The sequence below is a fragment of the Ammospiza nelsoni genome, chromosome 5, assembly GCF_027579445.1.
Source record: "Ammospiza nelsoni isolate bAmmNel1 chromosome 5, bAmmNel1.pri, whole genome shotgun sequence".
NCBI lineage: Eukaryota > Metazoa > Chordata > Aves > Passeriformes > Passerellidae > Ammospiza > Ammospiza nelsoni.
In genome coordinates this window covers 12443529-12460432 of record NC_080637.1, presented here as the reverse complement: position 1 = coordinate 12460432, position 16904 = coordinate 12443529, and the positions used below count along the sequence as shown (strand labels likewise).

The 16904-nt window shown below is 39.3% G+C and overlaps 1 protein-coding gene across 2 annotated transcripts in view; it reads left to right on the top strand.

The window, feature by feature from the left end:
• Positions 1–16904, top strand: part of PHTF2 (putative homeodomain transcription factor 2) — a 97123-nt gene that overhangs the window by 38161 nt on the left and 42058 nt on the right. For both annotated transcript variants that reach the window (XM_059472249.1, XM_059472250.1), the window contains exon 2: positions 10260–10336. In XM_059472249.1, the coding sequence (XP_059328232.1) occupies positions 10292–10336 (45 nt within the window). In that variant the 5' untranslated portion in view covers positions 10260–10291. The remainder of the gene's footprint in view (positions 1–10259; positions 10337–16904) is intronic.

Here is a 16904-nt window from a genome sequence, read left to right as displayed (position 1 = left end):
GTAGATGTTCTCCAAAGAGCCTAGATGGCTTTCTGGAATGAGTCCAAGCACTGGACTCCTACTTGCAAATAATTTGTGGTTCTGTTCTTAAAAACTAAAACACAACTGCGGAGTGGGAGAAGAAATGAAAGCAGTATCCCATCAGACGTGAAATCGTGCGAGCCTCACATTCTGGACGCTGGCCAGCGCCAGATGCTTTTGGGGTTTAGGTGGTTGGCAGATGCTGCCTTGGCACTGAGCACCCTTGGTGTTGATGTGTGCAAGGGACAGTTTGTTCTGTGTGTGGCTCTCCTTGGTGTTGGCTTCTGGCCGTCTGCAGTCGGGTTCAGGGCAGTGTTTGCATGGCCCAGCACAGCCCAGTGATCTCTTTGGATGCTTTCTTGCATCCTGGGTTATGAAGCTGGAGACTCCCTCAGCTTTGTGTTTATTTTTTTTCCCTTATTATTATTGTTATTGTGTGTTTAAATAGCTGCTTTCTTTTTGAATGGGAGTAAAATCTTGGCTTCAGTGACTTCTTGTGGCAGTGAGTCTAACAGTCTGCTTATGTGTTGTAATATAATATTTCCCTGTTAAAAATTTGGCTTTGCTATCCTCTCAGCTTAGTTAATAAATGAAGTTGCCTGTATTACTGGGAAGCTGTTGTTTTCTTGACTTTATTTTCTGTTTTTCTCTTGAAGTGTCATTTAATTTATTATAATGCCTTATTTTTCTGTTCATGGTTGCCTGTTTCAATAGGAGAGTCTTTCAAGTTGTTGGTAATTCATAGCCCTTCTCAGTACCCCTCCCCCATATATTTTAATAATCTTCTCCCAATAAAGTAGGTGTATTTCAAATCAGATTGCACAGCTGATGAACAGAGCTGATGTCCCTGAGCTGCTGAAGCTCCTTTCTGGATTTGAGATATCATTTCTTAAGGCTTTTAGTGGTCTTCATAGTTCTCTCCCCCTGCCTTCCCTTACAGATAACACTGACATGGTTGATACTGAATTCCATTTATTTTGCCTTTTCATTGTTAAAATTTATGCATTTTCTTAAGCTTTGCTAGTTTGAGATTGCCATCTAGAAATGTTAACTGCTTCAGGTTTTCTTTTCTTCTTTGCAGTATAAAAGATAAATATAGTGAGCACTGCTGAACCTTTTAACAGAAGCTTAAAATTTGGAATAATAGGACAGGGCTCAGTTCACTCTATTTCAGAACTTAATTTAGGCAGTACTTCATAAAAATCATAGTCTACTGGTCCAGATAGGAGGAGGAGAGGGGAAATAGCCCTAATTAGTCGAGATCACTGTGTTAATGGTGCTTGAGGAGGCTGATGGGGAGAGATGCAGTGTTCAAGCTGGCTGTGGTCAGAGCTGCCTCGGTGCCATTTGTGCTCACTGTTTGTGCCATTTGTTGTGGAAATTCACTCTGCAGAGGTGAATCCTGTGAGAGCTCAGCAGGGGCAGCCAGAGCCTGGCAGCTGTGCCCTGTGTGATGGGCTCTGGGGCTGGCAGCTGGTCACTAGGGCCAGTGTCCTGTGGTGGTGCTGGTTTAGAGTGGGTAAAACCCTTGTAGAGCCTTACAGGGCATCCTGACCTCTGCCATCGGTCGTGTGGACGTGTCTTTAGGGGGAGATTGTGTCTGCTTGAAGTTCCTTCTGTGGAGCTCTGGGAGCCAGCAGGAATGTGGGGCATCTCTACCCTTATCTGTCAGGGCCTGATAAGCAATGACATGGTGTCTGTGTTCATCTCTCTAGTAAGAGTCAGATGGTTGGAAAACTTACCTGGAATTTGCCATTTCTGGATGCTCTCATCCTTGACCAAGGTAGTCACCAGGCACATGTGGGGTGGATGAGGCCCTGAATGTCTGCCTCTGTCACTGCTGTGTGCTGAGATGTGTGAAAGCCAGTGGAACATAGAGACACCAGGCTAGGAAAATTTAGTCTGTTTGGTTTCAGGATTAGGATGGTTCTGCATGAAGGAGAATGGGGATTTGTGTGCAGTTTACCTTGGACTGGCACTGAATGGAAGAGCTGCAGGTCAGTGGTCTGTGATCCAAGGAGTTTCTGGGCACCAGTATCAATAGGTGATCAGTAGCCTGCTCTGTGCAGACTGGATGCTGCTGTTAATCTTCATTTTCCAATTAGCTGATTGCAGTGAAGAATGTTGAGTCCATATTTTCTTCAGTGTTTTGGCTGGTTTTAATCTGTGGCAATGTTTGCTTTTCATAGATAACAGACTCTTTGGAAGCCTTTGACATCTTTCCAAAGGTTCTTTGAAAGTCCACATATGTTCTCTCACTTGCTCTTGTCGATCAGTTAGTTTGACATGTCCAGAAATACTGATAGACCGAGACATGATCTTCCTGTGTAGAAACTGCTGATTAGACCCTATCAGATAGACTTTCGGGTATAATGGTGTTCCATTTTTAATGATTGTTTTGAGGACCTTGCCAGATACACATGTAAGGCTTGTTACTCTGCAATTCCTTGCTTGGATCACTCCAGAGACCTTTTTTTAAAAAAATAATTTAAAAATTCCTGCTCAGCATTTTCAACTCTGTTCCTACAGAGCAGTGGCTGTTACCAGAGGCAGCAGCTTTTTCCGACAGCTCAGCCACTTCATGCCTCAGCTGCTTCAAAAACTTGCTGGATAACTATTTGTGGAACATGATGCAAACTTGGTGATTTAGGAGTGGTTTTCAGCTTCCTGACTGTAGTCATCAAGAAGCCACAACTCTGCTGTGCAGTGCCTGGTGACAGATAAACATGTCTTCCTAAACACACGTCAGTATTTCCAGTGAGCAAGATTTATTATTGCCTTAGGAATCTCAAGAAAGAAGAAAGGCATTTCATTTCAAGGTGGTGATGATATTTGTTTGGAGGGTTTTTTTTCAATATTTGTTAGGGCAGATATATATATATATATATATATATATATATATATATATATATATACACACACAAAACTTGGTGTTTATAGAAATTCTGTTCTTTAATAAAGTTGTTACAGTTGTAAGAGCAGATGTGTACATGCAATGTTTCAGGGATTTCTCAGTATGAGGTTGCCAATGTTTAATGGGATATGTATGTGTGTGTGTGTAGTATTCAGTACAAAAAACAGGAATAGAAAGAACTTTAGATCAAGCATGTGCTGGTTTTTATTTTTTTTTTAACGGTACAGCATTTTCAGAAATGGCTGTAGATCCAGTGTGCTGATAGCAATTACTGTATTTGGTGAGAATTTTGAAACTGGAACCTCTTATAGTAGATAAGAAGCAAAATTAACTTGAGTATAGTTCACTTTAAGGGCTTGGACTCTGCTACTCTGTTGATCAGTAGAATATATTTAAATATTGGAAGCTTTTTGCTAATTGATAAATACTGCAGCAGGCTCAAAAGTAAATTATGGGAGGTGTAGAATCTTGGACTTCTCAGTTCAGAGTCCTTCCCTCCTATATTTATGAGTAAGGTATCTATGAGACTGTGTCAAGCTTCTTCAAATGAAGTCATGAGCCAGTTATGTAACAAAATTAGGAAAGTTGCACTGATCTTAAGGCAGAGATTCCAGAAATGTCTGTGGCAGTTGCAACAACTGCACGCAATGTTCTTTTTGCCATAACCTGAAATAAATCTCAGAAATCCTGATAGTCTACATTTTGTTGCTATTTCAGACAGTTGTGTAATTCAGTCACAAAACAAGTATTCCTTGTGTGACACTTATTTTGTGTGGCACTTGTTGCTTCGGGCACTGGTGGGTTTGCTGTGGAGGTGAGGATGGCTGGGCTGAGTCTGCTTCCCGTCAGTTTTTGAAGGCTGGTTCTCCCTGCATGCTCTGTGCTGTGTCTGTGGTACCTTCCTGCTTGGCTGGGGACTGATAAAGGGCATGAGCTTATAAAGAAATAGGCAGCAGCAGAAATAGGATCAGGCGCAGTGGTTTGTGGGCAGAATAAGAAGGTATCAGCCTTTCAGCATCTGACATCTCACTGGAGGCACAGGCAGGCCTGGCCTTGCTGCCAGATGTGTGTGTGTGTCATCATATATGGCATTTTTGGTACATCTGTGTGCAAGAGCAGGGTTTGATACACAGCAGCCAGCACAGGGTCTGATTCATGTCTTATTGTGGCTGCTGTTGGCCTGATGAGAGAGGCCTTCTCAAACAAACTGAAACCTCCTGAAACAGGCATTTAGAGATGGTAATTTTTTTAACTGGTTGGTTGGGGGTGATTGCATTTTGGATTTTCAGTTTTTTTGTGGAGTTTTGGGGTTTTTTTGAGATGAAGGGCAGAGTTTGAAAATCAACTCTCATGAGCAGCATCCTAGGAATGCTGGTAGCCAGTTTTAGCAGAGTTTTAGTCTTCCTTGGGGAAGGCAAGTATGTTAATCCCTTTGTATTTACAAACTTGTATGACCTTGGGTTGCAAGACAACTTGGGGGGCTCAGCCATCATGGTAGGAAGAGAACTTTTCATGCTGGTTGCTGGATGTTGTCCTTAAGTTAGCAGCATCTGGGGTTTTCTTGACATTTTTCCTTTGGTTTTGACTGCTGCAGGTTTTCATAAGGATAGCTGGAAGGAACATGATCAAACCTCCACTGAAAGGTGTGAACCTAGGAGTGACAAGTTTCTCGTTTGCTGGTATACAATTTGCAATTCTGAAATGCTGTTTTGAGAACACTGATGCATAGATAAAGTACTTAAAAAGAACAGTGAGTGCATTGCATAGTATTTGATGTTTCCTTTCAAAAAGGAGATGTAGGTTTAATGGTTTGTGTGTAATGCACATGAAAAATAATGGATCTTTTGGAGCATTGCTTTAAGGCTTTCATCCTGTTGTTTGTGGCAGTGGCAGAGCTCCCCTGGGTTTAAGTGGAGGAAGGATAACTCCTGGTAAGTTTAGTGCTGTATCTGCAATACAGGGATGCTCCCTTGGTTTGTTATGTCATGGCAGAAGCAGCTTTTCAGCCAACAGCAGATGCCCAATGTGACTGAGCTGTTTATTTGGCTCATTTAAACTTAAAGTATCAAATAATGTCAGCAATTTCATGATAACTTGTATTTTGATATTGAACCTAGAAAGTGAAGGTTTTTTCCTTTGTTAAAGTTATTTTCTAGCTGTGCATGCGCAAGTGTAATGCTTTAAGAGAGTTTGTGTGATGCAAATGTTGCAATTAAATTAGTAGTTTAGGCCATAGTCTTTGCTGTTCTGATTCATTGTCTTTTCTTACCCTACATGCTGGGTAGGGTAGTGAAAAGACAATCTTAGTGAAAAGACACCTCTGATTGTGAAACTGCAATCTGGAGGATCTGACATAATGGTAAAACAGTTCTAGCTTGGAAAGCAGTTGAAGAAACCAGGTTGTAGTATTGTCATGGCTTTATATGACAGCCTTTTAAAAACTGCCTTTAATTTCCTGAAGGTACTAAAAATCAATGACTTTTTAAAAACGTTTGAGACAAAAGCGACCTACATTTTGCAGTTTTTAATTCTGATGATGTATAGTGAACATGCAACTCCATTGCATCATCAGCCTATGGTTATAATGAGTTGAGAAGGACACTCAGGTCTTGACTCAGCTGCTGCATGGTACCCTGACCATTCAGGTTGGGATTGCTATAAAGGGAACAGGTTCCTTGAAATCCTGAGTGATTCACAGTGTTTACAGGCAAGGACAGCAACTCTTTGCCTATGTGTCCTTGCTTGTGCTGTATTTTTAATTATGTCCTTTTGCTAGTTGACACTGCTTAGAACTGTATATTCTTAAAAAAGGCTGTTTTTTTCTTTGTCACTATGGAGGAGCACAATTTTATTCTTAACTTCTGTCTGTTCAGATTGCTTTAGACTGTCATTTAAGATTATATACATTTATGTCTGACTAGGGTCGCCAAAGCCCTGTGGATATGAGTAAAATTTCTAAATATACTTTGAATTTATTTAAATCCTGTCTTACTCAGTAGGCACTGCAGTACTGTGGGGCTTGAGCTCTTAGCTACCTGAAGGCATCTAAATATAAATTTCTGTGGCTTTTGAGAAACTGCTACTTTGATTGCAAGGTGTATTGTGTAATATGATTATGCCCTGAACTGGGAAATAGCTAAGCAACCCCACCTTTGAATAAGGATCACCAAAACTAGATAGTCCTCTCTATTAAGCTTTAAGAAAGTAATGAAACTTTGATTTAAAAATATTGCTAGTTATTCATAGCATTAACTGTTTGATGGAAATGTAACAAAAGTTCTGTTGACTGTTACAGAGAGGTTGTGATAAAGCTTTTATACATGGATGCTCTGTCTAATCTTTGAAGTTTGGAGTGTTTTTTTGTGTTGCTCTGAAGTCTTCAGCTAGTTAAGATTAAGTTAATCTTGCTGTAGTTACTCTGCAGAGGACATTGTACAGCTGAGTGCCGAAGCTGGTGCCTGTCCTAGATGCAGGTATTTGACAGGGAACATGGAGCAGAAGGCTGGGTCCAGAGGGGATGAGGGGAGAACCAGGCAGGAGAACAGGCACTGCTCTGCTTGTGTTGGTCTGTCAGCTCTTTTCACTTTTACCCAGCTGATCCTGGTGTGCTTTAGAGCCGGGCTGACCTCAGGATCAATGTCAGCTGGAAACACGAATGCCAGGGTAAATGGTAATGAATATGCAGAGTTGCTGCATATTCATTTTAGCAATGAATTCATTCATATTAGCAATGAAATTGCTAAAATACTTAGCCTCCAGTTTAAGGAAATACTTAGACTTCACTTAAAGGTGTTCAGTGCGCTGTGGGCAGATAGAGCCAGGGCTGCAGCTGAAGTGCCTTGAGTTGTTTCCATCCATCTCTCACCCAGATAAGCTGGCTTCAGACTGAGTCTATTAAACTCATAATGTCTCATTAAACCCCCCAAAACCTAAAGACAAACTAAAAACCAAACCACAGACAAATCCAGCTCCTGCAAGCAGAAGCACAGAAATAATTAAATAAACTTTTTCACCTTTCATTATTGTGCTGTCTCAGAAATCGCTGCGTAGCTCTTGAAGAAAGCATGCGGTATTTTCTAGTAGAGGTATTTTTAGTTAGCACACCAAATTCTGTTTTGAGACATCAATCCCATGATTTTGTCATATTTACTTTTGTAAGCATAATCTTTGCATTTGTTTATGCAAATGTGTATGCTAATAAGCTTTAAATGCCACCAAAATAGATTTATGGAGGATTTAATGCAGAGTTTCTTAAAAATATGAGAACCATGGATAATCTAAATAACAGGTTTGTTGATAGAAATCAAATAAAGCCACTTCTTTATATTTGGTTTATAGTTTTGTGAGGTAGTTTTTCTTGAGGCAAAGGATTTTAGAGTGAATTTAAAAGCTACTGCAAACAAAGGTTACTGCCTTTAAAATTGCTGATCCACTTTTAGCCATATTCAACACAGTTCAAGGTCTTGGATTAATGAGTTAATGTTTGGTTTCCTGAAAAATAATTGGCCTTGGGGAAGGACATCAAGTTAATGTAGCTGTTGAGGGAAAGGTTTCTGTCCAGGTTCAGCAGTTCTTTACTGCTGGTAATGAGTTGTTCCAACCTTTGTCTCATCCTGTGATCAGGCTGGTAGGAAGTTGGGTACATTGGATTTGAGAGGAGTGTTATTTAAGAGAAATGAGAAGGAGTTAAAGGTCCTTCAAGATGAGATCATGAAGGCAGAGAAGGTGTAAATGTGATCAGTATCTGTGTGCCCCCGTCCTGCCCTGCACCCCAAGTGTGATCAATATCTGTGTGCCCCTTCCCGAGCTGGCACCTGTCACTGCTGTCACTGTGCCTGTGTGACGTGGGTGGTGTGTGGGGGGAGGGTTTTTTGTCACTTTTGAATCCAACGGAGCAAAGGATTATTAAAATCAAGTTTAATTGAAGAGGTTTTCCAATAAGAAAGCGAGTCCTGTTGTAAGCTTTGTATGGGTGAGAATAGAAAGGTGACCAGTCTATGTGAAATATCAGTTTATAGCAGTCTCTCTTGGACTCCTTTCTTTATGTGATAGTATTTTTATATTTATTGTGCCAATGGATTCTTAATAATTGATAGTTGCTCTTAGAAAAACAGACTTATCAGAAACAAATAGATCAGAAAGAATCACAGATGTTGACAGAGTCATGGCTGCTAGCTTTAACTGACTTGGTGTGACTTAAATGATATTTTCAACAGTGGAAAAATTGAGGTGTTTGCTTGCTCAGTTGCACTAATTGTCAGTGTTCTGACATTTCTGGAATTTTCAATGACTGTCTAAGCTCTCTGAGACATTTCTTTCTCTTGAGTTGTGGTTTTATCTGAAGTTGTATAGAAGATACAGGAGTATCTTAGAAATCTTGAAAATAGATTCATTTGGGAAGCATGAACATGTGTGGCACGAGGTCTCTTAGAAATCCTCCAATCCATTTGTTGAAGGTTTGTACTATAGTGTATATGGTGCATGTCCAAACTAAAGGCACTATTATTTATATCTTCTAAGTAATGCACTGTATAAAACAGGGGTATGCCTAATGGACATACTTCTTTTTTATACAGTGCACCACTTGAAAGATATAGTCAGAGAAGAATGAACAAACAAATGTCAGTGCAGAACTGAGTCTTTTGGAGGGTCATTTTTTAAATAAATAGAATCATACTGAGTTGGAAGGGAGCCATCAGGATCATCAAGTCCATCTCGCTGGCCTTGCACAGGGCAGCCCCATCTCTGTGGCCCTCCACTGGATGCTGTTTTACAGCTGGATGTCTTTTTGTGTTGTGGTGCCCAGAACTGCCCCAGCCCTGGAGGTGAGGCTGCCCCAGTGCAGAGCAGAGCAGGACAGTCCCCTCCCTTGGATGCTGTGCCTGATGTCACCAGCACAGGGCTGGCCCTCCTGGCTGCCAGGGCACTGCTGGCTCCTGTTCCCCTGATCCAGGACCCCAGGTCCTGCAGCTTCTCTCCAGCCTTTTGTTCCCCAGTCTTTACACACAGCCAGGGTTGTCCCAGGTGCAGAATGTGGCGCTTTCCCTTGATTAACTTCGTATGGTTAATACCTGCTTTAAAGAAAAAACAACCCTGAATTTTTTGGTGATGAATAATGTACAATAAAGTGTCATGAGTTTGCTCTGATGCTTAGGTCTTTCATAAAGACACTCATTTTAATCTATCATACAGTTTTGGTTCCTATCCCATTTGTTGAATGTTGCATTTTTCTTTGCTTTTCTTATCTGTGTAAAAGCTGTAAACAAATGCCTTTAAATCAAGAAGTAGATCCCAAATAATCTTTTATTATATAAACTCCCTACAGGTTAATCATTCTTGCTTCCTTTTAATGAAGAAATAAAAGGTGTAATATTATTGTTGATACTGACAAGTGTAATATTTTTACTCAGGATGGATCTTGGAAAATGCTTGATGTGTAGTTTGGAGTTTGGGGACTAAGTCACTGCCCTCCTTATGACATCCTGAACCATGTCCTTGCCGTCAGTGAGGCCACGCTTGGGGTGCTGGCTCCAGTTCTGGGCTTCCCAGTACAAGAAAGGCACAGATATACCTCAAGGCTTTTTATGTTTTTCTTTTTCTTTTTTCCCTCTCTTAATGAACTCTGGCTGACTGACTACATGAAGGAAGACTGTGAAAATTAGTTTCAAGATACAAATATTTTACATAAGCTGAAAGGTTGGGTTTTGGTGTTTTTTTCATGCTGATTGCTGATTACAGTGGCATCAAAGATTAATTAATGCTGTTGCTATTTGTTACCACTAAAATAACCATACCATTCTTTCTTGGTTTTCTCCTTTTGACTTAGTTTTGGCCTACTGTTTTCATGAGGGTGCTAGTTATGATTAGTGAAGTTCTAGCACTGATATTGTTTTGTTCTCCAAGTATTTCTAGTAGTCTGTATGATTTTTTTCTTGCGTTTTATAATTATTACTGGACCTCAGAGTACTGTGTTGGGCTAATAACTATAGGTTGCAATATTTATCAGGAAAAAAAAAAGACTGCATGTAGTAAAGCACTTGTGAGGATCCTGTGAGACAATGACAGATCACCTCTGTGCAGCCTGTGTGTTTTACTGGGAAGGAAGGACAAAACTGGGGCTTTTGATGTCCTGTGGCAGCAGATTTGTAGGTGTTTTTTGTTTGCCTAGAGGAGAAAGCCCAAACTCTTAGTGAAACAGAGATGAGGCAATGTGTAAAGTAAATACAGCTGTTCAGTGATTTGCAGGTAATGGGAGTGTTTCTGCATTCCCTGCTTGGCCTTTGTAGGGAAGTGGAACTAAAGTTCTGTCTTTTTCTGTTAACAGCCTAAAATGACTCTGTGAATTCAGTGGAATAAATGGCGTCCAAAGTAACTGATGCTATAGTATGGTACCAGAAAAAGGTAAGATTTCTATTTGTTTTTATGCTGGCCTATTGTGTTTATGTGTTAATATAACAAATATAAAATACTTATGCATTACTTGTTAGCATTGTATGAGAATGAATAGCTTGAAACTTTTCTTCCATAGGTAAATAAGTATTTAGTGACATGAAATAGCTTTTAGTCTATAGCTAAGTCTATAGTCCTAAGTCAATAGCTTTTAGTCTGTAGTCTTCTAGCTGAAAACTCCTTACTGCCCTGATTACTTATGCTCTGCAAAAAACCAAATTTTGCATTCTCAGTTGAGTGTTAATTAATGTACAGAGAAATGTTGTTTCTATAGCACAAACAGAATCTTTGTAATTAGGTAGAAAGTAAGAATTGAAAGAAATTTTCTGCCAGTAAAAAAAAACCCTGTATAATACGTACCCAAAAGAGAGAGTCTTGGCTCTCTGTGGTTTAATTGGTTTCTGTTAGTGTTTTCCTTGGGTCTCTAGCTGTCTTTTGGAAAGGGAACATCTTGTCCTTAAGCAAATAATGCAGTGGTCTTCAAAACAGAAATTCTGGTTAGCTTCTAGCAAAGCAACAGTTACTTGCTAGAAATAAGGTAATACAGGTCTGCTTTGTTGAGGTCTTTACAACAGTGAATTAAATGTACAGTTGAAAGAGCAGAAAAATTAATTTTGCTGACTGAATTTATACCATTCATTCAATTATGCATTAAAAACTTGAAAATAATTCACAGTTTAATTATGAATTTTTTTTTTTTTTTACCATTTACTCTGATTTGAAAGATGACTTGTAAAAAATCTAATGTAATGAAATTCAATGCAGGATCTCATGGAAGAGGAAAGTGATGTTGATTTTACCTGCTTCCACTCATTCTCTCGTACACTTAATGCACTAATTGTACAGAGATATCAGAGTACTGATTTCCAAACAGCAAGCTGTGTTTGTATTTGGTCTGGCCAGGATCCCTTTGTGCAGTGTAAGAGATGCTGGATGATCCTCATCATGTCTGTGAGGTTGTTTTTGTTGGTGATGATGCACTATCCTTTGGACAGATCTTTCATGATATTCAGCTTTACATATAGATGGTCCTTGGATGCAAGAAAGAGCCTGCAGTCTCTGTAAATCTTAAGTGAAGTTCATGTTTGTTGTCTGGTTGGTTTTGGTTTTTTTTTTTTCAAATACATGTGTGTTTCCTGTTGGTCATGCAGTAAAAGGAATGGGACGTTTCATATGCTCCAACTTTCCATCCTCCTGATGTTCGGATGGCAGGATGAGTCACTGAGGTGTGATTTTACAGAGGGCAGGCCTTCTGATCTTGATATAAACCAGCCATTCATCAGTTTTACTTTTCCCAGAACATTGCTCATAACAGGATTACTTGTTATCAGTACAGGTCATTCTTTTAACCCTTGTTCTGCCGTTTTTTTCCAGTGATTTCACACACATCTCCATTTTCTTGGTTCATAGTAAAACCAGCATTTCTGTGGTGAATCTCTGTAGGCTTTTACAGAGATGTGCTTGGCCAGGAATTGCACAGTGCCTTTATGGCAAGGAGTTGTGGTGAGGTGGGTTTGTTACAAGAGGGATAAGATCATGTGTAAGCCAGATGTTGGTTTTCTCCCTGGTGTGAACAAAATTTAATTGCAATCCACACATGGTCTGGGATCTGCCAAATGAGCAAGTTATGTTGCTTTAGTATGAGGAATTGTAATGTTTTGAGGCTGTATTGCAGAAAAGTTGCAGATGTTCATGTGTGATTTCTTAGACTGTAATTTCTTAGGTACCACAAATTCAGGGTTCTCCTGGATCTGGCTGGTAACCCCAAAGAGTTTTCTAGCTTTGTAGTGTGGTGTGTGCTATCTGTTCCTGGGAATATCCTGACTCTTTCGCCTTTACCCTTGATTTTGCTTATGTATTTGTTTAAATCTCTTACATGGCACAGTATTTTTTTACCCATGGATTTGTTGTTTAAACCAAAGATTTCAATTTGGGGAACAGAAAGAGTTGTGCTAGTATTCAGTTGATACCAGACTTTCTTTTTTGGTCCTTGCTTATGACGTCAAGATACTGAACTGCAAGACCTGTTGCTTGCCTCCAGTTTTAAATTTCAATTTCAGTTTTTATTGTAGCTGTCAGAGTTGTCTCACTGGTTCGATCTGCTGACTCATTACACCTGTAACTGGAATTGAAAGTGGGGAGGGATCAAAATGTAGCACATTCCAGCAGTAGAAGTTTGTTTCTGGGACAAGAGAGACCCAGGGTTGCAGTCAGTATTGATCAAATTGGTATTACTCACCTCTCTGATGAAATGAGAAAAAATAAACTGTTGTTTTGGAGAGGTGTTTTCAGATTAATAAATTGGTGTATGAATGCCTTGAAAAGAAGGTTCACTTCTGGTATTTCTAGTTATAGATGACTAAGAAGCATTTGAGTAGGCTGGGGCTGTGTAAGAAATACTGAGCAGATAACTTACTCCTTGTCTTTCTTAGTTATCAGTTTTAATGTATTTTTAAATATATTTATTTCATGTGTCTCTCCACTGAGTTTCCAAGGTCTGTTGGTTTCTCAAGAGACATTTTTATATCTCTTCAATGGAAAGAGTTAAGCAATTGAGCTCTTCCAGCCCTACTTAAGGCAAGTTTTGCAAACAGCAAGTTTACTCATGACTCATACTATTGTCTGAAATTGAGCTCCTTACACCAGGATGATTTAGTAATACCCTTAATTGTTTAAAAGGTCAGACCTTTTATTATGTAAACATGTTTTTCTGTTTTGACAATGGATTTACTCTGCTTTTAGTGTATTGGAGCTCCTGATTACTGTCTCATAAAAATACAGTAATCCGTTCTGAATTATTTTAAGTTTGATTGTAAGATTTCAGGGTGGAATTACAACAGCTTGTTATTTGAGATACAAGGTTGCAAGGACAGAGTTTTAGTGCTCCCAGTGCGTTTCCCAGCCAGTACAAATACTTTTTCAAGGCATAAAATAGGTTGACTCAGTAGACTAGATACAGGTTGACTCAGTAGAAATTAAAATAAAGGAAACGTCTGCTGTATTTCTTGGTGCACTGGGGAGTACAGTGCTGAGATATGTGTGACAAAGGGTTGGCCTGGCTTGTTTTCAGCCCTTGGAGCTGCCCTGCTTCTTGCAATAAAAGGGAGTGGCAGGAGTGTCTGCATGGTTCTCTGGAAGGGTTCCAGACAGCTTCTCACATAGATGCATCACTTGGTTAATATCCTTAGGATTATGTGGATGTACCACAATCCTGAAATTGCTTCAGCTTGGTAATTGAGTATTTTGTGGAGGAAGCCATCACAGTGTTTGCTGTGAAAAAAATCTGACACCCCACATTTGTTGAAAACAATATCAGTATCTGGTGGCATAACTTTTGTATGATACTGATACTATATATGTACTTGAAGTACTGCCTGAGTGACAGTAATTGATGTTAAAAATAATAAAGCTATGAATAATTTAAAATACTGCTTCTATTGCCTGTAACTTTTTGCATTAATTTCTTAAAATACTTTCAAGCTTTACAGGTAATAATAGAGGGAATTTTGGTCTAGTTTCCCATTTGGAGAAGATATGTAAATTTACCTTAACAACTTTCTGGTTTTCAACCCTTACAGAAGCCTTGCTGCTAGAATGGGAAACTCCTTCTCCTGCAATATTACCAACAAATTTGTACAATTATGTTGTTCCTTCTCTTGAGGATGGTTGTTGGGGAAGGCAGAATGAAACTTATTGAATTGAGGCTGAATCCTGCACCTGATTGCACATCATTTGACTTTGCCAATGCAGCTTTCTGCTGCCCTGGGTGTCCCTTGGGTACATCTGTTAAAGGGCACAATAAAACAAATGAGATGTTTTTCTCTCGTGGCTTTAAAGGGCAAAATTAGAGTTCTATTGGTACTGCTTTAAGATCTTAATATTCAGTGTTTTACAGCTCATCAGTCGAAGATTACACTTGCCTATTTAGATTGATGGAATGGCCTGGGTTGTAAGGGACCTGAAAATTCATCATTTTCCAACCCCCCAGCCATGGACAGGGACAGCTTCCACTAAAGCAGGTTTCAACTTGAGCACTTGCTAGTGAAGGCCAAGGCAAAAATATCTGAGTACCTCAAACTTCTCCATGTCCCTGGTAACCAGCTCTCCTGTTTCTCTCCACAGAGGGCCCACATTTTTCCTAGCATTCTTTCTGTCATCAACAAACCTGTAGAAGCTTGTTGTGTTGCCCTTGAGATCCCTGCCCACGTTTAACTCTATCAGTGCTTTAACTTTCCTTACCTGGTCCCTGTGTTAAGTTAATAAAGGAGGAGTTAAATGATGATTATATCCTGCCTTGAAACCAGCTGATTTCCTGTTTGGCACTGAATTCTCATGATGCATTATTCACCCTGGCACAAAGGCAGGTTTTGCCAAATGGACAGGCTGTATGGCTACTTTAGCTAAAACTTTGGATGCTGAAACTGCATTGAATTGAAAACATCTGACTTCAAGTGCTGAAATTTGATGAGTGTTGGAGCTGGCATTTGTCAGAGCATGGAGGAAGAAAATGTGTGTTCAGATAGAGTTTCTTTCCACATTTGGTACTCAAGCAGTTGCCTGAACTAGTGGGGATTTACCTTCAGTGCCTTGCTTGGTGAGACAAAACTGGTTTCTGAATCTGATGCAAAAGAGAGCTCCAGCAGGGGCTGTGGCTGAATGAAGCAGGCTTGCATTTTGCCTGCCTGTAGGCTCCCATTCCTGCTTTGCCTTCCCACAGACTGCCATACATTTGTTTACTGAATTTGGTCAGGAAACTCATCCAGCTAAAAGGAAGACTGTGAGTCTACAAGGAGATGAACTATCTAATGGCAGGGGAGCAAGGAGATTAAATCCCTCTGTCTTGGGAAGGATTCTCTGGTTCTTAAATTGTTTAATTGGAAATTATAGCCTAACATTTTCTTTTCTCTCCTGTGTGATCTGATTGATATTTTAGCCACCCAGACAAATGCAGGGGCAGCAAGGAAAGCATGCAATGGGAAGTGGAAATGATCAGGGACATCAGGGCAATGCTATTCTAAAATCCAAGTTGCAACACCAGGAAAGTTTGCTAGATTTTCAGAGGTCTTCAGGGAATTATACTGAATAATGAGCCTGTCAAGAGGGATTTTCTTTTCCCAGTTACATCATGAGGCTGTTTTGTTTTGTGCAACTACATTATCATTAAAAAAAAAATAAAATGTTTCAGAGTTAAATCCTTAACACTTGGAGAGTAGCTGGGCGTTGTTAGCAGTAGTGTAGCATGGACCCAGGAAAGGGATTGCTCTTGGCCAGCTCACCTCAGACAGCACCTGGGTGCTGTGTGTACCTTTGGTTATTCCTCTACTCTCATTTAGTTTAACCTACAAATCTGGTTTCCAGCTGTTCTTCTGTGTATAGTTTTTCTTTATGTTTAATTGTGTGATGAAAAGAAATGTTTTGTGGTTTTCGTAGATACCTTAAAATTTGTAAAGTATTACTCAGGGCAATAAATAAGTATGGCTGACAGATCTTAAGAAGAATTAATCTGTAAAGAATAATTCAGAAAAAAACCATTAGTATGTAGTTGATAAATGTTTAATTAGCTTTTATTGGACTCTAAAAGGGATGGTATCTCTAAAGTAAGCCTCAGCAAAATTACTGTTCAGTGAAATGGCTGTAAATACAGTGCTGTTGCAGTTATTGAAAGAATTTAAGTGGGTCATTAGTTGGCAATTCAAATAGTTAATAATAAATAACTCTTATTAAAGTTTGAATTGATTGCTTAATTTTACTCTAAATAGCTGATTTCAGCTCTCCCTCTGGCACCAGACAAGAAGAAGGGAGGGGTATTGGGATATTTTAAAATCAGAAGTAATGATTCAGCAGTTATAAATTCTGTGCCTTAGGATATAGAACCTTAATCCCTTCACTGTCCTTCTCCATTTGACTGAAAGTTACTAAAATCTTTGCTGTTAACAGACAGTGTACAACTGTTCTATAGTCATTTCTATCTGTGGTTTATCAGCTAAGTTTGTCTTAGTTTAGCTTGTCCAGTCCACATATCCACCATAAACAAAGTTGAAGAAAATTTGCCACCCTCGAAAATGAAAAATATCCAGAAAAAACCCCATCCCAAGACTAGAGATCTAGAGATCTACTCTAACAGGATAATTATACTGCTGGGCTACTGAGTATTACCTTTACTGCAAGCTCATGTAAGAAACAAACTGGAGCTGAAAATAACTTTTAATAATCCTGTTCTAAGTTTTGAGAAAATGAGACATATTGTAAAAATTAGTAGTACTGCCCACATAGAAATTATTTATATATGGATACCTTAATACTAAAACTGATACAGAAAATCATACAATTATTTAAATTATGTTGGACTGTAGAAGTTAATAAAACATATTAGCTAATATTTCAGCACAAAATACTTTAATAAGGTATCAGACACTCCAAGGAAACAACTTTGTTATTTATTTACTGAACTCCAGATCTTACATATTCTGGATTTGTAATACCATTGTGATGTGACTTGTAAAAGTGCTCAGAGGTTTTA